This window comes from Lygodium microphyllum, chromosome 12 (assembly GCF_053477565.2).
Source record: "Lygodium microphyllum isolate KBCC chromosome 12, Lygodium_microphyllum_v1.1.10, whole genome shotgun sequence".
Classification (NCBI taxonomy): Eukaryota; Viridiplantae; Streptophyta; class Polypodiopsida; order Schizaeales; family Lygodiaceae; genus Lygodium; species Lygodium microphyllum.
The window spans coordinates 113,531,925-113,554,112 of record NC_141146.1 but is presented as its reverse complement, the minus strand read 5'-3'; the positions used below and the strand labels follow the sequence as shown (position 1 = coordinate 113,554,112).

Sequence of the window (22,188 nt, the reverse complement as noted above, 5' to 3'; positions counted from 1 at the left end):
TCCTATACACTTAGGCCTCATTGCTCTAGTCCATACCATCTTATAGCCAACTTTTCTTTTCCAAGAGGAGAAACAAAAACTTCAATCATGAGTGTCTTAAAAGTATCACAATTCTTCAGTAGTGTATTCTCTTTCTTAATGTATCACCACCAAGTGTGTGTGAACCCTTCCAAGTTTAATGAAGTAAAGTGAATCTTCATGTTGTCATTCTTAGGGAATGTATCAAAATATGACTCCAACTTTGAAATCCATTCCTCTAGGTCAGATAGTGAGGATGACTACCCATTATACTTTACCAAAACTATTTTGTACTTTAACTTTTGTTCATAGAAAAGTTGTTGTCCCAAAATAGGTTGATCATGATTGCTAGGTTTTGAACTTCCAAAATGCAATGGTACTTTTCTATAAGATAGCTGATAATTTGTTTGGAAGATGGCAAAGGACCCCTTGATAATTGAGGATTTAGCCTATGAACTTGTGGATTACCACCATTAATGCTATCCAAATAGTGATCATTCCTTTATGAAGTCTCTCCTACTTCATATTGACTATCAGTAAATCGGATATAACTTGAGTTAGAAAACTCTAACTCCAATTCCCAAAATCTTTTGTTCAAATCATAGCCAATGATATTCCCTTCAAGATTAGCACTAGCACATTATAACAGATTTAGAGTTAAAATTTCTATAATTCAATCTCTATGATTGTATTGTCTAGTCCTACACCTTGACTCAACCTATAAGTGCCCTATTTCCACTTGTGTGACCAAAATTGATGCACCTAGAGGCTACCAAACCTTGTGGGAAGTTGGATAGGGATTTCAGATAATCTGTAGTACCTTTGCCTCACCTTCAATGATGAGGATTGTATATGCAATAACCTATATATACCATGCAATGTACTGTAGTAATCCTATTTTACCTTGTTTTGATCTTGAAGAGGCTCAAATCTTCATGAGCACTTGAATCCTCAATCCTCCATGTGTGGTACCTATGTAAGGGATAAAATGGTGGGACGGGCTCCCTACACGAGCTTTGAATCACTGGGAGGTAGGCAAAGTTCCCTTGGGTTGGTTGCGTGCACCCACTCAGGATCTTTGTTAATGAGGGAGGGCCAACTCTCTTTTGTCCCACTATCTCCCTTGACATCCATATTTTCTCTTAGTAGGAATCTTAACATGTCAGTGGCATATTACTCTAATCAACCAACATGATATGCATTGCTTGAATAAATCATTGAGCTCATTTTATGATATGCAATATAATGGAATTCAAATTAACAAAATGGATAGGGTGAAGGGTTTACCATGTACTGGGCTTTAGCTCTCATTAAGCTTCAGAAACAAACTTGAATCTCATGTCTCATGCTTGATGAAGAATCCCCAAATTTCTCCTCCATGGGAGTTTAAAAGAGTGAAGAGAGCTCAAATACTTCAAATATTTGATGAATATTGATGGATACTTGCTATAGATAAACTCTAGAGACGAAATAGACTAAAAGACCCTTCGAATTTGAGAATCTTTGTCAAAGCTTTAATGGCTGCCCATGGACTGCACTTGTTAGGTTTTGTGGAGAAAGAAGAATGTTGAAAATATAGAAGAGAAAGCTTCAAGTTGAAGCTTACAAGTCTTATTGATCTTTAGTGATCACCACAAATAATCCTAGCCATGGGAGATGCAAGTGTGAGTTTTCTAGGAGCATTAGAAAATCAATGTAATTTTTAGGTTGCTTTCAAGGCCACGTGGCTACTTGCTCCAATAGGGAATGGTTATGATTGGGGCCCTATTCTTCATGGAGAAGCAAGATCTCATGGCTATTGAGGTTTTATTGTTAGGATAAAAGTTTGGATAATATATAGATAGGCAAATATATTGTGGACAAAAGGATCCTGTAGTTATCCACTTTATAAATATCTCAGATATTTTAGAGAAGAAGCTCACCTACCTCATTTAATGTACCATGTATATATATAGCTACTAGCAATGAAATGAACAACAACAGTTCACTCCATTTTCTATATTATCTTTATCTCTTTCTCTTATTGTGCACATTGTCCTTTCATCTATTAATCCTCTAATATCTAGTTTTCACTACATGGTATCAAAGCCCCAAGTCCTAGTTCTCTAGCTAATCACATTTTCCTCAAAATCACAAAATATTAGTCCTCCTTTACTCTCATTCTTCTAATTCCTCTCATCAATTCCACTACCTCTTACAATCAACACATCAAGATTGACAAACTCAATGGTAGCAACTATCAAGTATGGAAGCTAAGGATGGATCTCTACCTATCTCAAGCAAACCTATGGAATATTATCAATGGTAAGGAAGATTGACTTGAACAAGAAGGAGCAGACAAGGAAGATTGGATGTAAAGATATGCAGCTTCAACAATGGAAATACTTGTCCATTGTGGAAATTGACAAGTACAACTAGTCAAAATAATAACCATTAGCTGCCACTATTGATCAATAGAATCAAGCAAGAGCAAGTCATGAGAGATACTCTTTCTACTTTGTCTACTCAAGATTCCAAAGCCCTAGCTGTAACTACCTACAACCCAAAACATCTTCACAAAAGAACTCAACCCCTTCATCAAAAGGCCAAGTCTTCTCCTCGGTCTAACTTCAAAGGAATTCTTGGTAATCCTCATTACAAGCCCAACTCTCATCAGTCATTTCAATCCCTATCCTTAACTAGAAACCCTCACTATCATCTCATATGCAATGTCTGCAAATGACAAGGTCATATCGAAAAGGACTGTCACCAAAAAAATAGATTCAACAAACATCACTCAAAGGTCAAGCTCATTTTTTTAGCTTTGGCAATTATGACATAAAAGAGAAACTAGAAACTATCATTAGCCCAACCAAAAGTGTTTGGGTACCTCAATCATACTCCAAAGAAGAATATACCTAGTTCCTAGACTCTGGAGCTGCTCACCATATGACTTTTCATAAAGAATGATTGATCAACTTCAAAGAGATGTTAACTCCACTCATTGTTGCCATGGAGGACAACAACATTCAACAAGCTCAGGGATACATCACCATTCAAGTGGATCTTCCCTCCAATCACATAATCAAGGTACATAAAGTCTACTATGTTCCCAACCTTAAGGAAAATTTGTTAAGTATTAGTGAGCTCACTTCTCAATCCTCTCTCACTGCTCCCTTCTATAAAGACCAATGCATCTTGTAGCTACTCTCACCTTCTCTCAAACTCACCTGCCCAACATACACTCTCCTATGGCACTCTCAAAAACCTTCTACAACCTTCTACAAATGCTTTCTACAACCTTCTACAAATGCTTCTACTAACTCCACCTCACTCACAAGTATGCCACAACATACTCTCCTATGGCACTCTCGACTTGATCATGCCTCTCAAATTGTTCTCCAATAGCTTATTCATAAGAAACTCGTCCTAAACATTCCACCTTCTTTCTCTCAACTTCCATTTTTTCAAGCTTATGCCCTTAGTAAAGCCACAAATCTTCCTTACTCCAAATCCTACTGTATTACAACTCAATCTCTTCAATCAGTACACTTTGACATTTGTGTTCCCATTAATCCTGTATCTCTCACTAGAACACAATACTTCATGGTGTTCATTAATGATTAATATAGATATACTGTGGTATATTTTCTCACAATGAAGTCATAAATCTTTTTCAAGTTCTAACAATATAAGGAAAAAGTTGAAAATAAGCACAAGTTACAACTCAAAGCGCTTTGTATAGACAATGGAGGAGAAAACACATCAAATGAGTTTGAAGATTATTGCAAATATTTTGGCATTCAGTATGAGCTTACCATATCACATCATCCACAACAAAATGTACTAAATGTAAAAATTTTACTCTACTAAATGCCACAAGAGCTATGCTATCACTAGCTCCTCTTGGAAAAGAATACTAGGAGGAAGCAATTGCTACAACAACATATCTTCAAAACAGGTTGTACTCAAACTCTTTAAACAATAACACTCCTTACGAATTATGGTTTGGTCACCCTTTTGGCCTATCACATTTAATGATATTTGGATGCAATGCTTTTCTTATCAATACTACGAATCACAAGCCTAAATTCTCTCCCTAAGCCACACAACAAATCTTTACAATTTATGATGAGTCCTATGGTCACAAAGCTTATTGGTTTTATGATCCACACAATAAGGTCTTCCTTTATGATAGAAGTGCCATATTTCTTGAAATAAATCTCTTTCCTATAGGTTCCACCATCACATAAACTCAATATTTGACCCTTTATCCAGTTGCCCCATTTGCCACCACATCTTCCCAATCAATATTTAACAATTCTCCTATGACGGGCCCACTATATCTTCTACAACAAAATCCTCTCTTCCTGTTCCCTTCCATGCACGTGCTCAAGTATGCCCCTCTCCCTTATCCCATCTTAAATCTCCCTCACCACTTGTCAAATGTGGACAAGCTCTAAATCCTACCAAAATCAATTATTCTACCCTTACAAAATCTGATCAAATATCCTCTAGCTCACGACTCCAGCAACATGCTGGTAATTTGGTGCCCTTCTCTGCACTAAAATCAACGACAATCTCACTTGCCTCAACTGCTCACAAGCCTACCCAACACGCCACGTTGTCACAACAGTCCTTGTCAAAATTCAGGGGGCAACATTTAGAGCCCCAACAGCCACGTCAACTATCCACGTAGCAGACTCATTCCTCATCCAGCTCTTGTGACATCAACAATTGAAGTCTCTTCTCTCTCTAAATTACCCAGCACCAGCACTCCAACTAAATCTTTAGAGCTCTATATATCTTAGCAATCCCATGCTCCCATCATTCCATTTTCCAAGGCCCAGAATACTACAGCTAAACCAGTCTATCTCAATCCACACAGAGATACATCCTCTCCTCAAAAATCTTCTCCATTCATCCTTGGAAAACTTCCCATTGAAATTCCCACAAATCAAGCACCTTCAAACTCCCTTCCCAACCTTCGAATATCTGCCCGCATAACTGCAATGTCCTCCACTTCAAGCAACTCTTCTCCTACTGCTCTCATTGTAACCACCCTCAAACCACCATCTCCAATTTCTCCTTCCATGCCCATTACTCTCTTCAGCTCTTCCGACTTCGAGAATGATGGAGTTATCTCCCTACGTTACAAGAGCTTACATGACCTTCATCTCCAAGTCAACATTGCCCTTGGACAAGCTTGACAACCACCTCCAAACACCATTCCTAAGCCACCCGATTTCCCTTTCTTCACTCAAGCACTTCTTCGAAGTCATGAATCCTCTCAATGGCAAGTTGCAATGCTCGAGGAGAATACAAGGCTCTTCTTCACAACAAGACTTGGACATTGGTCCCGCTTCCTCCTAGAGAATCTACAAACAACTGCAAATGGGCACAAAAAGCTCAAACTAGATGGCACTATTGACAAGTACAAAGCCTAACTTGTAGCTCGTGGTTTTGAAGAAATTGAAAGCCTCCACTATAGAAGTACGTTCTCTCCTGTACTATCTATGACTTCCTTGTGGGTATTAGTCACCGATGGCTGCTCATTTCAAATTTATTCTCCATCATGTTGATGTCAAAAGTGCCTTCTTGCATGGTCACTTAGATGAGAAAATCTATATGTCCCAACCTCCAAACTTTGTTGATCCAAAATTTCCTACTCATATCTACTTATTGCATAAAGCCCTCTCTATGGCCTGAAACAAGCACCAAGGCAATGGTACACTTGCATTCATTCTCACTTAATACACCATGGCTTTGAATGACTAGACACTGACAATAACATTTATATTATTCTTCAAGGTAACACGGTCAATTATCCTAGGCCTCTATGTTGATGCCATTCCAATCCTCACTAACTCTCCTCATGCCCTGTCCAAAGCCAAATCCATTATATTCTCTCAATTTGCTATAATAGATTATGACCCTATGCATTATTGTATTGGCATTGAAATTGAATAGACACCCACATCTATCAAATGCATCAACATATCTATATTATGTCAATTTTCTCATGTTATTCCATGCTCCATTGTAGTCCCATGGTCACTCTATTTAACGAAAATCTCCAACTAAATTCATCCTCATCTCACTCTCTTTCAAATGAGAAGGCTCGTGAAATGGAAACTATTCCTTATATGGAAGCACTTGGATATCTCCGGTATCTGATTACATGTATCCATCCATATTTGTCTTATGTAGGGCATATTTCCAAAGCCATTCATCAACCCACTTATGAACATTGGAAGTAGCTAAAACGTGTCTTAAGATACCTCAAAGCCACGTCTCATGTGGGACTATGAGACAGCAACGATTTTCTTTTAAGATCATATTCAGATGTAGATTGGGGTAGCAATCTTACTACTCGAAGATCTCTCATTGGTTTTACTAGTACTCTAGTAGGAGGCCCTATCTCATGGAACACCAAACAACAACACTCAGTGGCACTTTCTACTACAAAAGCTGAATATGTTGGCATGCAACATGAGTGCCTAGGAAGTTATTTACCTTAGAAACACTTGGAGGATATCAGCTTTGGATATCAGCCTCAACAAATTCCCATCTTCACCAACAACAAAGCCTGTATCTCTATCATTCAAGGCCCTAAATTAAGTCTCAAAATCCACCATATTGATATGAGATATCATTTTGTACCGTTAAAAATTCCCATATCATCCTTCAATATGTACCATCATGTGATAATGCCACTAATTGCCTCACCAAATCAGTTCCCCACTTGAAGCACAAAATTGTAATGCAAATCCTTTGCATGCTCTGACAAGGAGGGGAAAATATTCTAGTCAAATTGAAAGTACTGTCTTTTTTTTTTGCAATTGTATTCAGTTAGATTTCCTATGGAATCCTTTTGAGGGGGGGATGTTAGGATAAAAGTTTAGATAAGATAAGGATAGGCAAATATGTGGACAAAAGGATCCCATAGTTATCCACTTTGTAAATATCTTAGATATTTTAGAGAAAAATCTCACCTACCTTAATGTACTGTGTACATATACATCTACTCTATCAATGAAATGAACAATTGCAAGTTCACTCCATTTTCTACATTGTGTCTCTCTCTTTCTCTTATTGTGCACAATGCCCTTTCATCTATTAATCCTCTAATCCATAGTTTTCACTACATTTACAAGCCCCGAAGAAGAGAAAGAAAAAATCCACATGAAAGCTTCAAGAAAGCTTAGAAGAAGAAGAAGAAGAAAGCTCTATTCCACAAACTAATTGAGATTTTAGTCTTTTGTAAGTCCATTTACCTTTTCTTTTACAAAGTTACCTTCAAACTGGCATAAAACTTCACCAGGACTTGTTATTTTGGTCATGGTTTGGCTAAATCTTCCCTAGATCTTTGCCAAAGCTCCAAGATTAGCCTCTGCTCTAAGTACCTTCCATGTGGCTCTTACCTATTGCTTGAGATTTAATGGTGAAAATAGAAAAATATATTCAAAAATTGAGAAAATCAAATGGATCAAAAGCCTATGCTTTGTTACCACTTGTAAAGAAGTGAATCAAGAGAGAAAAAAAAGAGACTTGAATATGATTGTAGAAGAGAGAGAAGAAGAGTGCAAAGGAGAGAGAAAGTTTGGAAACAGAGAGACAAAGACAGAAAGAGAGAGGACACTATGGAAGCTAAGAGAAATAAGATGTAGATGAAGAGACATCTGTACTAATCTGAAGGATTAAACATAAAAGTTACTTACACCTTATATACTAGCCAATATAGCTAGTATTTTTCCACATTATTATTCTTGATTTCTTACGTCTATTAGAAGTATGAGTTGGACATGTAAATCCAATAGGAGAGGTGACTTGTCATTCCTCAAACATTTTTTTGGCTTGTGGGAGCTTTCGCTCAACCGTCAAGACCCTCAGACCGCTTATTGTTTCAAGAGTTCCAAGCCAAGCACTAATGGCTACCTCTCACATAGCCGATGCGCCATCCATATCTACGGGGTGTAGTGAGCTTACCTCCATGCCGATCGAGTTACCTCCTCTCCCGCGCACTCCAGTAGCTCCACGATCCAAGTGCAAGATTCAAGCAATCTCCATCCTCAAGCTCCACGCTCCAAGCTCCATTGCCGAGAGCAAGACAAGAGAAGAGAAGAGAAGAGAAGAAGAGAGGAGAAGATGGAGAGCTTCTCCTCTCCGGGTCCCTCACCCTCACACACTCACTCCCTCACACTCTCACACTCCCTCTCTCAAGCACAAGCTCAAGCAAGCAAGAACAAGAAGAAGAAGACGAAGAGGAGAGCCACTTTTGGCCACACACAAGAATGAGCTTCTCATTTACTTTTCAACTTTATATACAAAACCCTAAATTCGTTTTAGGCAGTCATCCCCTTATCCCCTTTTTTATGGCCAGCCATGGCCTAGGCCCTTTTTTCCCATTGTCCTTCTATCTTCCTAGCTTCCTTTCCACCACCCAACTACATTTACAAATTGCATGGGTAAGAGCCCGGCGCTCCTTGAATTAAACCATGATGCGCTTACGCTCTTTTACAAAAGTATTGACCTGCGCTTTTCCTTGCGCGCCTTTCTCCCTTATTTAGGACTTTTCTCCTTGTGTGTCTTTGTCTTCTGTTTCACTTTGCCTTGGCCTTTGTCTTCTGCTTTAGCTTTTCCAGATTTTCCACCTTCGTTCGTTTGAGGGTTAACATTACCCCCCTCCTAGACGAGTGCCAGTCCCATGGCAGTCACACCGTCATAGGTAGCAAGCTTTAGCATGCACCGAAGACGTGGGTGTGAAGGACATCTGTAGTTGCCATGGAGGAGTGTTGGTAGTGGTCGGAAGGAAGGTTGTTGGGGGCACGTTGGTGGTTTAAGTGGCTGGTGGTAGGGCTATTCTTTGTGGGGACTGCACTGATGGAGTACAAGTGGCGGTTTGTTGGGGATTCTGTACATGACCATTCTTGGCGGTCTTGCAGGATGATAAAAGATAGGAATTCAAAGTTAAGTGTTGATGAAGAGCGAACGACACCTTCGTTGGAGTCTTCAATACCTGCAATTGAAAGCCTCTCATAGGTGGTCTCTCCCTAGGGGTAGTGCTAGTCTTCTCTACCATGTACTAGACATAGTTTAATTAGTTTGGGAGACAGGTCGAACTCTAAGCAAGCTAAGAGTATTGTCCTGCACTTGAGGACCCAAACTGTGTATATATTTTGGTACATATATTATGTGAGTACTCGTACATACTTAGATATTACGTAGTTAGAAGACCGCGGGCTGGTTTCTCATAACAATGTGGGGATGAAGCAAAGTTTTCCATGTTGAGAAGAAGTATACGTGAAGGTGTATGTGACATCCTTTGAATTGCGACTACATGATGTAACATGAGTGAATACAGGGACACTGCACTATCGGTAGGCTGGTAGCTATTGGACCTATGTGATGAGGACAGTGTACTTTTCATGGCCATTTGTGCGATCCTTACCACAATTGATTGCAATGGTATTAAGGCAAAGTGCAAGAAGGAATCGTGTGAATGGGTCAGGGTGACAGGTCTAGCCATAGACGAGACAAGCTCCCTAGGTATGTCCTTCCCTTGATGTGCCTTGAACAATTATGGGTGATGCTAGGGGGCTAGGAGACTAGAGACGGAGCCAGCCGACCAAGGTCAGTGGATGCACCTAATTTGAGGACCCCTATGTGCGGTGCTGTGATCGTGGGTGCTTCTTATCTTTTCGTTCTTTTCTTTTTTTTCTGTTTTCTTTTTTTGTTTCTTTTTTCTATGCTTTTTTCTTTCTTCCTACCTCTTTCTTTTTTTGGGGCCTGCCTGAGTACAACCATTGCAATTTGTTGAGGCTATTAGCCTTTCAATGGGTTGGAAAATGTCAAGCTTCGAAGGCTCAGGAAATGGATATTACAGTGATGATTGTGCCCTAGCCTTATTGTTAGAGAAGCCGTTGTTGAGATGGGGAGATACACTTGGGATACTACAAACCCCTTTGCGACACGTGATGTTGGTACGATTGAGGTAACAACCATCGTGAGCTCACTGCAGAACTTGACCCAAGAAGAGAGTGTAGCCCATGACTATGCTTTGGTTTGTGCGATGTGGGCACTCGCAAGGGTGATTTCTCGTGTTCGGCAGCATGGCTTTGTTGCGGTTCTTTGTGAGGTTGGTGGTCTTGTGGTGACTTGGGCATTGAACACGTTTGCACGAAGACCTATGTCATCCTGCATCCACTTGTCACGTCATGAGAGTATATGCAAGTCACATGCGTCAAGTACAACGAACAATTGCAATCATGTTAAGATAGAACTTTTCAAAATGCTATGATGCTGATTGCAGTGCCTATTCTAGTGCTTGTTAAAGACGTGGCATATATTAACGATAGGTAAGGGAAGTGTGTACAAGTGGGGAGCCTGCCCCTTTAATCATCAAAAGGCAAAAAGTTATGGCAGGATGGCTTGTTAAGCTGCTTGTACATCATAGGGGCTACTCGATTTGCACAAGGTGGGGTGAGTCCGGGTGGTCAGGCAACCGAGGCTCTGCTGGTGCGGAGCTCCTGTGAGGTTGGGCAGGGAAGATGTCAGCCGTGACTTGAATGGTGTAGTCTCTAGCCGCCACCATTTCCAAAATGCTTTTGAGCAATTCATTGAATTCTTCCCTGTCTCGAGCTGCCCTTTCTGCCTTTGAGCACCTAGTGCCTGAGCATTTGTTGGGGGTTTGCACAACCGATGTTGCCACACCTTCTATGCTTCTTTGAGCTTCTACTCCATTGCCATGGGGATTCTTCGGCCTACGTCTATGGCGGTGTCGTTTGGGACCGCGTTTCTTTGCATACCTTTTGAGGGTAGGCACGTAACGCACCGGTGAAAGAGCTTAAGCCGCATGTTCCTGTCAACAACGAAGAGTGTGTTTGCAAGCCAGCTGCCCTAGGTGCTCCATGTCTTCCTCATAGGGGGACCTGCAAAATGCGAACCAAGGATTAGGCCTTGATACAAGATAAAACCATTCGCATGGAAGGGATTATAGTGTGGGTTATCAAGCGCATATGACAAGAAGGGGAGGGGTGAGGTATGCAGTGTTTATTGTAGAGGGATGGCCCCCATGATGATGTTCATTTAGCCTCCAGCCATTAGCAGATCTTGGCTCATGCTAAGTTACGCGGATTGGTGGTCATGGAGTGGGACAGGGCTCATCCTCGAAAGGATAGACCGGAAAGGGGGAAAGGTGTATAGAAAGGGACGGTACCCTGTCTACATCATCAGAGATGTTGGTCAGGGCTTCCTATGGTGGTAATGAGGGTTGCATGCCCTCCGCCCAGAGGTGGAAATGGTCACCTAAGGAGGTTAGCCTATTGACCCCAACTCTTCTCCCTGCGCTTGATTATTATTGCTTCTGTGTGTTGATAGTGTCTATACAGGGTCACCAAAGCCATTGTTTATTTATATACATATCCATGAATCCACGTCACTTTATGAGGATAAAAGCCAATTGTAGAACTCCGGATTGTACTAGAGCGTGGCACACGTATCTAGTACTCGTGGTAGCTTACTCAATACCGATAGATATTTTGCAACATCGAGTAGCATGGAACCTTGTCCGAGTCTACTGGCAACATGTAACTCCTCCTCAGTGAGAACCTTATCAAACAGAGAGTTGTCTTAACTAGGTTCAGCTAAGCCCGTATCCCGAATGGCAGTCAGCACTCGAAGGGAAGTTGGTGCCACATAGGTTGGGTCTCTTTGAGACCGCCATTTGGCCAATCTCTCCTCTAAGACTGTCATGATTTGGGCTCCTATTTTGGTCATTGCAACGCGGTTTTCACACCAACGCTGTTCGAATTGACTTGGCCCTCTGATAGTCGCTTTAGTTGCTCTATCTTTGAGAGATTTGGTTGGCAGAGCACATCATTGAATGTGACAGTTAAGCGCAGTTCATCAGCTTCCTCGTCAGAGATGAGTCGCATGCGTTCATACAAGAGCCTGTTATAGTGCTCGTCAAGATGTTCTTGCTCTTCCCAAGATAAGAAAAATGGCAAGTATTCTTCGAGCTGCCCTTTAGGGAATGCGCCCATGTCTGCCAGGACATAGACATGTGCGAACACTTTGAGCTTAGCATCCAACTCAGTTAAGCATTCTGTGACACTTCTATGTTCAACGAGGGCTTTCTCGGTTGCTAACTCATGCAAGGTTCTAGGAGTTTGCCTGGGCTTTAGTGTAGCTGGGGGCTCATGCCTAGACGAGCAAGTTTGGCCAATGCTAGGATTTCTTATACTCTTGGGGTTTTCATGTTTCTCCTGAGGCTTCATTATTGCGTCATGGTTCTCCTTGGATGTGACTAGTATAGGTTTGTAACCCTATTGTGACAGCATTGTATCCACTCTTGATTGATCAATGCAAGTTCTATTGTCGGTGGATTGAGTATTGCAAGCAGCCATTGATGGTAACGACTGCTTTGATTTTTCAGAGCACACTGATGTGTTTGATATTTCACCGCTACTAGGAGAGACATCAATGGGTTCATTGATGGATGGTCCCGATGCTTTATTCCTCATCTCTCCAGTGCTCTTGGTCTCAATGTTCTTGGGGTCCACAACCTCCTGTAGCTGTTGTTGTTTTCGATGTTTTCTCCTCTTTTTCTTGGTCAGTGAAGGTGCATCTCTAAATGACTCAGAACCCTGGATTAGGTCAACTGTTGATGTGCTTGCTTGGGCCTCAGCATTCTCTTTCTCTAGTGTGTCCTCATGGGACATAGCTACGGCCTGCTGAATAGCCTTTGCTAGGTTGAGTGGTCAAATGCGCCGTCTCCTTGGCCACATTTTTGAGAGGTCTCTCCTCAAGCCTAGGATTTAGGTAATTTGGAAGTGTTGGAGTTGTCAAGAACACTGGTTGCGGCACCTCCTTCACAGGTGTACTGCTAAGGACATGCTCTGCTAGGGGCATAGTCACGGCCAAGGGCTGTGACTGTTGTGATCCCTAATTAGAAGTAGTAGTGGCTAGTCCAGTGGGCTAGCTACCCTTGGTGGATTGCGGTGTCAGGTCCTTAGGGTGATCGAAAGTGGTCATGTCTTTTTTTGCCCTTTGAGCATTCACCTGTGTAGCTCAAGCTTAAGTTGAGCTTAAGTTGATCTAGTCACATTAGGTTGCACTAGCATATCCTTGGGCCAAGAGCTACAGATGGTGCCATGTCCTGCGTCTTGGACATTTTGAAGCTTTGATGTAGGTAGAGATTGAGATTGAGTAGCCACACTTGACGATTGTTGTGCTTCCTGTGTCCGTTTAGGGGAAGAGGATGTAGGAGACTTTGGACTCCTAAGTGGCTTTGACACTGGCTGGGAGATTTGCTCGTGGCTGTTAGATGATTTTACTATTTGCTTTGTTGAGCATTTAACCTTGCCATGAGCAATGTTGCGCCTATGATGCCTGCTATCCTCTTGGGGATCAAAGGCTCCTTGGGCACTAGTGGCTTTTGCGTACCCTCAACGATTACATCTGATATCTGCTTGTCAAGCAAGCTAGGCTGAGGATTTACCCTCCGATTGGTCCTGTTTGGTTTCTTGATTTCGACCATGAGGGGCTCGGTCACTCCACTATTGTTGACTTGAGACTTGGTTTTTCGTTTAATCTCCTCATACGCTTCTTTGCTCTTGATACGATCTGGCCTTCAGTCGACAAGGGAGGTTTAGCAGGGAATTTTGGCACCCAAATCCATTGGTTACCTGCATAATACCCTTGAGCACGTAGCAACACTTTGGATATCCATCGCAGCGTTGTGCTGACCCTCCATCGATGCCTTTATCTATAAGGCTTGGGCTTCTTTTGGGGTCTTCTACGCTATTTGTAAGTCCAAATCCCATCCTTGGCATTGTCTCTTGACCTTCTTGTTTCAGGCTTGGCCTCACTCACTGGTTCTCGTTGTTTGACCTGTGTTTGTATCAACTCTTCCAAAAAGTCCTTGCTCTCGTTAGTAGGCTTGACTATTATGTCAGCACCTTCCTTGCCTTTCCCTCGAGGTTTGATGAGGTCACCCTTGCTAAAGGTTGTGACTATCCTCACACCTGGTAGTGTCAAGTGTATCCTCTATGCTCTACATAGTCAACCTCACACTTGGTCGCCCTTTTGAAGGGTCCTCCTAGGAGGATTTCCTTCCCGTAATTAGCACTACTTGGAGGAACATAAAATAGGATAGGCAAGCTTTCAATTTCAATTGTCGCAAGGATTTTGCACTTCCCTATGAGTGCTCGTGGGTGTCCCCCGTAAGGGCTAAGAGTTGCATTAGTCGGTGTGAGCTCTGGTTGGCCCAATAGGGTCCATGATTCATAGGTCAAGATATTAAAATCTTCTCCTTCATCAATCAGAGCATCAATAGTGTGCTCTCTTTTCGCGGTGAGTTTGACCCTAAGATAAGCAGGCGGTACTATGTATTCATCTTTCGGGTCTTGGCTTGTAAATTTAAGCCTTCTGACAAATGCCCTTGAGTCCCCAACTGCACGACCAGATGTGGAATCTCCACTGATGTCTTGGATCGTCAGTGCAGTGCTATTCAAGGACCATCTATCGTCAGGACTATCATATCTAGTCATTCTTGCTGTTGTAGCTTGATGTTGCATTTTGCTCTGACTAGATGCGGTCCGAACACAATGTCTTTGTGTTCTCGTGGTGTGGCCTTTTTGCCCTTGATGGCTAGATTGGCCCATTGATGTTCTAGGGTCTCTGTTTCTCTCTGTTTGGGTATGGGCTTTTGGTTGCTCTTTTCCAAAGTGAGAATCCATGCTCGTGTAGAGCCATCACTACACTAGGGTCTAATTTGGAGGACCTGTCACGGCGTGTGTTTTCTCTCCAACCTAGTTGGGGGAGGTGTTGAGGGGGTGAAGCCCCCTCTGCGGGGGTCTGGGGGGGTAGTCTCCCCTGGCCTATAGGGCCATTACGGTAAATGCCATATGCAATTCGGAGGACCGTTTATAGCCAAATTTTGAACTACGTGCTCTAAATTTTAGCCCAGTGATGGATCTGTGATGTGCCTTTAGCTCTACGTAGCCTTTGGGGTCAATCTCGGGGTTAAGATGTGTTGAAATTTGTGTTCTAGATGCCTGTCCGATTTTGACAGTTTTCTGTTCGATTTTCAGGAGTCCGATTATCAGAATCGGACGTCCGATTTTGGGTTGGTCCGATTTTAGTCACATCCGATTCTAGGAGTCCGATCGAAGAAGTGGTCCGATTCTGGGAATCGGATCGGACAGGCTGGTCCGATTCTAGTAGTCGGACTGGTCCGATTCTGGGTGGTTCGACTCTGGATGGTTCGACGACCTTGGGTGGTTCGACTCTGGGTGGTCCGACTTTGGGTGGTCCGATTTTCGGAGTCGGACGGTCCGATCCCAGAGATAGGGCAATCCTATTCTGAGACTCGGATGCATTGGTCCGACTGCGCAGCCGATGGCCCACCGCGAGTTGCACGCGATGCCTTATATTGACATCTACCTCACCAAATCACACTGAGCCGCCTAATTAGATGCAAAACCACAGAGGGAAACGCCTAGCGTACCTAAAAACGTTGTGGCGCTCGAATCGACCAACATGTTGAAGATCTCCACGCAGGTCTCTCTCTCTCTCTCTCTCTCTCTCTCTCTCTCTCTCTCTCTCCGGCTCTCAAGCTCACTCTCTTCTCAGAGGGCATGATGTCAAATGTGGCCTGTCCTGGTTCCCTGGGCCTCTTATTGTCCCATTCCAGCCTGCTGTGACCTCAAAGGTTAGTCCCTCATACTCTTCCAGCCAGAAATCTGGATCTGTGTCCCTATTTTCCTGTTTCAGCCTGTTATACAGCAACAGAAAACCCTGCTGTTTTCCTTCTTTTTTTCTATCCCCCTAATCAACAAAAATTAAAACCAGAGATGGAGATGAATTGTCCTACTCTAATATTCAACAACAAATCAAAAACCTACTTGCTAAGGAGATTGAATACCTCTTCAAACTCCCTCGCTTCCTACCTATCTACTTCAAGCACCGGTTCGGGGAAAACCCTACTCTAATGCTCGATTCGTAACGCACAAGTGCTCAAGGCTTGAAAAGGTTGGTCCCGGCAAAACGGAACCAAAATGTGGGAGCTTTCGCTCAACCCCCAAGACTCTCGGACCACTTATTGTTTCAAGCGTTCCAAGCCGAGCACTAATGGCTACCTCTCACATAGCCGACGCGCCATCCATATCTATGGGGTGTAGTGAGCTTACCTCCATGCCGATTGAGTTACCACCTCTACTGCGCACTCCGGTATCTCCACGATCCAAGTGCAAGCTTCATCCTCAAGCTCCACGCTCCAAGCTCCATTGCCGCGAGCAAGACAAGAGAAGAGAAGAGAAGAGAAGAGAAGAAGAGAGGGGAAGATGGAGAGCTTCTCCTCTTCGGGTCCCTCACCCTCACACACTCACTCCCTCACACTCTCACACTCCCTCTCTCAAGCACAAGCTCAAGCAAGCAAGAACAAGAAGAAGAAGAGGAAGAGGAGAGCCACTTTTGGCCACACACAAGAATGAGCTTCTCATTCACTTTTCAACTTTATATACAAAACCCTAAATCCATTTTGGGCGGTCATCTCCTTATCCCCTTTTTTACATGGCCGGCCGTGGCCTATGCCCTTTTTCCCCATTGTCCTTCTATCTTCCTAACTTCCTTTCCACCGCCCATCTACATTTACAAATTGCACGGGTGAGAGCCCGGCACTCCTTGAATTAAACCATGATGCGCTTACGCTCTTTTACAAAAGTATTGATCTGCGCTTTTCCTTGCGCGCCTTTCTCTCTTATTTAGGACTTTTCTCCTTGTGCGTCTTTGTCTTCCGTTTCACTTTGCCTTGGCCTTTGTCTTCTGCTTTAGCTTTTCCGGATTTTCCACCTTCGTTCGTTTGAGGGTTAACATGGCTATCACCCATAGCTTACCAAGAGGCTATAGTCCTAGTTAAACTAAATTTTATTATGTCCAAAGCAATGGAGAAGAACATGATTAAATGATGAAAAGACCTATGGGATCCAAATCTAGGAGATTTTCTCCAAATCCCCACAATCAAACAAAGGTTCAAGCTTAAAGACAATGAGGTGGAATGGCTAGAGTTAGTCCTAGCCAAGAGGAAGGACGGATGGTCCACATTAGTTGTGGCAAAGAAATCCAAAGAAACTCAATTAGGTCCATGGTCAACAGCAGTGGCGGGAAAGACTTCGAAGAAAGAAGGGATGAAAATTTTCCATGGCAACATGCAGGGTGGAAGAGTCTCTTCCCAAGGGAGCATTGGAAAGCATGTTAGAGGAGAATTAGAGGGGCTTGGTTTGCTACAGTGCCTAACAAAGTGAAATTGTCACTATGGAAGGTATGTGCAAAGAAGATCATAGCCGCCAAAGATAGAGTGGCCAAGTTTTTGAAGATTCATGAGAGATACTACATGTGCTTCAAGGGCACTAAATCTACACTATATGTTTTCTGGCAATGTTCCTCAGTGCAATCAGTTTGAAAGATAATCAAAGCTTGGGTAAACAAAGTTAACCTAAATGGTAACATTAGGATGAGAGAAGCTCCTTTTGGGGACAGGGAAAGGTTGATAAAGAAGCTATGAAAGTCTAGCATTTGATTAGAGCAATCACTATTAGAGCCATATGGGCCAATAGGAACACGGTGGTAATGGACAAGGGATCTAGAGTGAAGACACTTGATTTGTGGACAAATCAAACGAGAAGTTTTGGGAGTACTTAGGAAACTTAGAAGGAGAGAGCATGCATTCAAGGTAGCCCATAGGCTCCTTAGCAAGAGTATCCTACAATTCATTTTGGGAATTCTTTTCCAGCAGCACTATATCGATATTGTCTTTCGCATGTTTTAAAAGAAAGGGGATCACCTGCCTCCCGCGTCCCTTGGGGCACAGCACAGATGTATTCGGATTCCAAAGAAATGTGTGACGAAAGCGTGCTTTTGGAAATAGAAGTTTCAAGTGAGTCGTCGTGACTCGTGAGTCGGAGTCGTGAGTTACTAGGGAGGGAAGTGATAGTCTTGTCGGAATGGATAAGTCCAAAAGTAACAACCTCGTGAGTCGTGATCCGCTAAACACGATACAGTTGTTTCCAAAAGATAATACCATCTCTACTATAATACCATGCCATCAGTAGACAGCCAACTACCGCCATACGTGCATGCATGGTGGTACATTTCCTTATTTTAAGGTGACATTTTCAGCCCACCGAGACGCACGTTCTGTGCATATCAATGTTAATGAGCTCTCTTCTGCGTCGTCGGCGTCTTCTCATCTTCCTCCTCCTCCTGCTTCGTCCTCTTGTGCTTTATCTCGCCGTGCGTGTGCATGTGTCGCTCTCGTCTCCCTGCACATGAGTTCTTCTTCACACGCTATCGCTTGTCAGGATGCAGCGCGGTGCTATGCCGCAGAGGTCCAAGATTGCTCGAATCATCTTCACGTTACAGATAGCGTTAGCCTGCATTGTGGTCTTTGTGAGCGTGAGCAGCCTGGTTCATCTCTATTCGTCGGGCGTCTTGTCGCGAGCTACTTTCTGCAGCAACGTCCAAGGATCCGGGGGATTAAGCCCTATGTCCTCTTCAGCGATATCGAGCGAGGAGCTAGGGGCGATGGTGGGGAAGATAGCAGATCTACAGGCGAGAGTGAGGCAGAGGGTAGGGAAGAAGGGGGGCGACGCGAAGGACCCCTTCATGCTGTCGGATGTGCTGCTGACTATGGATGCGGTGAAGGCGCATCTGCTGAGGCTGCAGAAGGGGCTGGAGGATATGGCCTCGAAGGAGAGGCTGGAGTTGTATCCGAGCGGGTCTGAGGAAGAGGGAAAATCAGATCAGGAGGAAGAAGAGGAAGAGAAGGAGACGGCGCCGCTGGCGGGATTCTTCCTCAACGAGGAAATGCGGAAGTACCTGCGCATGAAGGAGACGCGCCATGGCCGCAAGAACTTCATGGGGGCCAACATCACAGTGGGGGCCATCGGGCACGCCTGCGCGGCCCTCAAGGCTGAGGTGGAGGCCTACATGGACTACGACGTGGGAGACCTGTGCCCCGACGACTGGTCGCTGGGGCAGCGCCTCATGGCGCACGGCTGCGACCCGCTGCCACGTCGGCGCTGCCTGGCGCGGGCCCCGCCGCTCTACCAGCGGCCGCGGCCGCGCAACGAGTCGCTGTGGGCGCTGCCCGACGACCGGAACGTGCGCTGGTCGAAGTACACGTGTCGCAACTTCGCGTGCCTGCAGAACGGGACGCGGCGGGGGTTCTACAAGTGCGCGGGGTGCTTCCGGCTGGGAGAGGAGGCGCGGAGGTGGGTGGGGCCGAGGGACAACGCCACGTGGACGGAGGCGGATTTCCTGATTGGGGAGGTGATGGGCATTAAGCCGGGGGAGATACGGGTGGGGCTGGACTTCAGCGTGGGGGTGGGGTCGTTTGCGGCGCGGATGCTGGAGCACGGGGTACACGTGGCGTCGGCGACGCTGAACCTGGGGGCGCCCTTCAGCGAGACGATCGCGCTGCGAGGCCTGATCCCGCTGTACGTGTCGGTGAGCCAGCGGCTGCCGTTCTTCGACAACGCGCTGGACCTGGTGCACACGACGCTGTTCTTCGACGGCTGGATCGACCTGCAGTTCCTGGACTTCGTGATCTTCGACTGGGACCGGGTGCTGCGGCCGGGGGGGCTTCTGTGGATCGACCGCTTCTTCTGCGCCACCAAGGACCTGGACGACTACCTCTACCTCTTCTCGCAGCTCCGCTACAAGAAGCACCGCTGGGTCGTCGCCCACAAGACCGACACCTCCTCCGCCGCTGACCAGCTCTTCTTCTCCGCCGTCCTGGAAAAGCCCGCCCGCCCTTTCTAGCCAGTATAGGTTTACTCTTCCCCGACGCAACCGCAAGCGGGAAAAAAAGTAAGGAGAAAAAGACTTAATCCATTCTTTATATATATTATTTTCCCATTTGCACTAGCCTCGTTTCTTGCAGTTTACGTGCCACCTAAAAAATTGCTTTGAAGCTTTAAACGAACTTCACCATGGTTTTGCCATGCTTATAGCGCTTCAAAATTTAGGTTAGCTTAGTTTGAAGATGGCAAAGTAAGCAAGGGGAGAGACACACTCGGTATTTGCTTGTTTTTTTTTTTTGGGGGGGGGGGGGCGGGGGGGCGGAATGGCGGTGTGTGTGCGCATGTGTGCGTGTGCACATGCATGTATCAATGATGAAGTATCTTTATAAAGTCACTTGTATTCAAAAATTTATATTACTCTTTTCACATTTTAAAAAACATGTAAGATGTATTCAATAGTGTGGATAGCTCTCAAAACCTAAGATAAAAAGCCCTCACCAAGAGGAATAACAAAGGCCTTAGCATCACACTTACAAATACCAGAAAAAGAGACTAAGTTTAAAAGGCAAAAATTGTGAGCTCAAGGGGTCATGTGACCCCACTAACCAAAGAATCCTCACCATTGAAAAGTGAGGGATTTTGCTTTTCCCTAGGACCCAAGAAAATCACACTAATGAACCAAAACAAGTGATTAAGGTGGATAAGAGTCTATTCTTTCATGTCCAACATAAAACAACTCCCAAAAATTTTCCCCATGAATCTTAGTCTCTTCCATTGACCATCATCCCCCTCACGTTATCAATGTGTTTAACTTCATGATAATGACCAACACTTATATTCATAACTTGTAAGGCTACCATAAGAACATTGATAACTTCATCATTATGACCAACACTTATCTTCATAACTTGTTAAGGCTACCATAATAACATTGTTGAGGTAGTTCTTGGACTTTTGTAGGTTAAGTCAAGTTAGCATTTGTTTCTTTGATTAGATACCTTTTATGGCAAATGACATAAGAGAACATTATCATTGTTTATGCCTAATATCATGTTTTCCATAAGGCTTCATGAAATAAACAAAGAGTACAATAAAGTATATTTTGTATGTTTTCCATTCAATATGCATACCTTTGATCCCTAATGGATCAGACTTTAATGTGCTATTAGAAAAACAACATTACAAAAGAACTCCTTAAATAAGGAAAAAGGTTCATGAGAGTACTCCTTTAGAGGAGTACGCATTCCAAGTTTACTATTCCTAAGTTTGTCTACTTTCTAGTTTAAAGCATCGAAATTTCATGCTATTAAAATATGAAATGAATTTGCATGGCCATAGCACATGTAAAATCTTTTCAAATAAGAAAGTGTATGTGGGGAGGAGGGATAGTAGATACACAATATATTATTCATAAATATATAAATCTATTATATGAGTTCAACATAAGGAAATTTCAAAATCCATTTTTCTTTTTCACTTAAGAAAGTGTTTGATCATTCAATGGGGATATATATATATATATATATATAGGTTGAATAGAAAAAGGGTGTGCTTTATTCATGATAAAGTTATCAACAAATTCATCATAAATTCTTTTCACATAAGAAAGTGTATAATTTAATGGGATAATTTCTAATAATTTCTCACACTATACCTTGTAGCTCAGCAACGTTGTTTACACATGCAACTATGTGACGCTTTGTAATGCTCTTTTTTGTTATTTTTTTGGATTATCGTCGACTAATTATGGATTTAAAATATCTTTTTGATTGTTTACTAAAAATCCTCTCACATGCTTATTGCCACCTTCTTGCATGTTTGATGAAAAAATATTTAAAGACTCTAGGGCAATCAATCTCGTGCACGATCATGTGCATTTAACTTTTCATCGATGCTCGGAAACACCAATAATTTCATGATCATGTGTGTTTAACTTTCCAGTAGTGCTTGATTTTATAAAAGAAAAACACCAACAAATTCACGTGTTTCATACACCGTCAAAAATTTCAAGATACTATGAAATTGAAGGAAATGAATCAAATGTTACGGGCATAGGTGCTACCATAAAAAGCAAGACACAAACAGTTAGATTTTTCTATTAATATACGTATTAACTAGATTCACCAAAAATGTTTAAAATAAACGCTCATAAAAAAGAAATAAATGTATACCCAAAATTGAAGAAAGCTTAAATGTTTAAAAGCTTTTAGGCTTTTCAAGTTTGTAAACGTTTGTAAACTACAAAAGCTTTAAAAAGCTTAATCAAAAGCTTTGAACATTGGGAAGCTTGAAGCCTATATAAAGGGGGGTGAGTTAAGTAGTATGGACCATTCTCTTCATTATGAAATTCATCTCTTATTTGAGGAGAGAGAAAGATCATACACAA

At 43.1% G+C, this 22,188-nt stretch overlaps 1 protein-coding gene across 1 annotated transcript; it reads left to right on the top strand.

The window, feature by feature from the left end:
* The first annotated feature begins 18,153 nt into the window (after positions 1–18,153).
* On the top strand, positions 18,154–20,073 carry LOC148028170 (putative methyltransferase At1g29790). Its single transcript, XM_087689005.1, has one exon. It carries the CDS (start codon positions 18,361–18,363, stop codon positions 19,819–19,821), a length of 1,461 nt encoding a protein of 486 aa, XP_087545131.1. The 5' UTR covers positions 18,154–18,360; the 3' UTR covers positions 19,822–20,073.
* Positions 20,074–22,188: the final 2,115 nt, after the last annotated feature.

Excerpts from the sequence above, each read along its gene's own strand:
- LOC148028170 (XM_087689005.1), top strand. The coding sequence starts at position 18,361 with ATGCAGCGCGGTGCTATGCCGCAGAGGTCCAAGATTGCTCGAATCATC.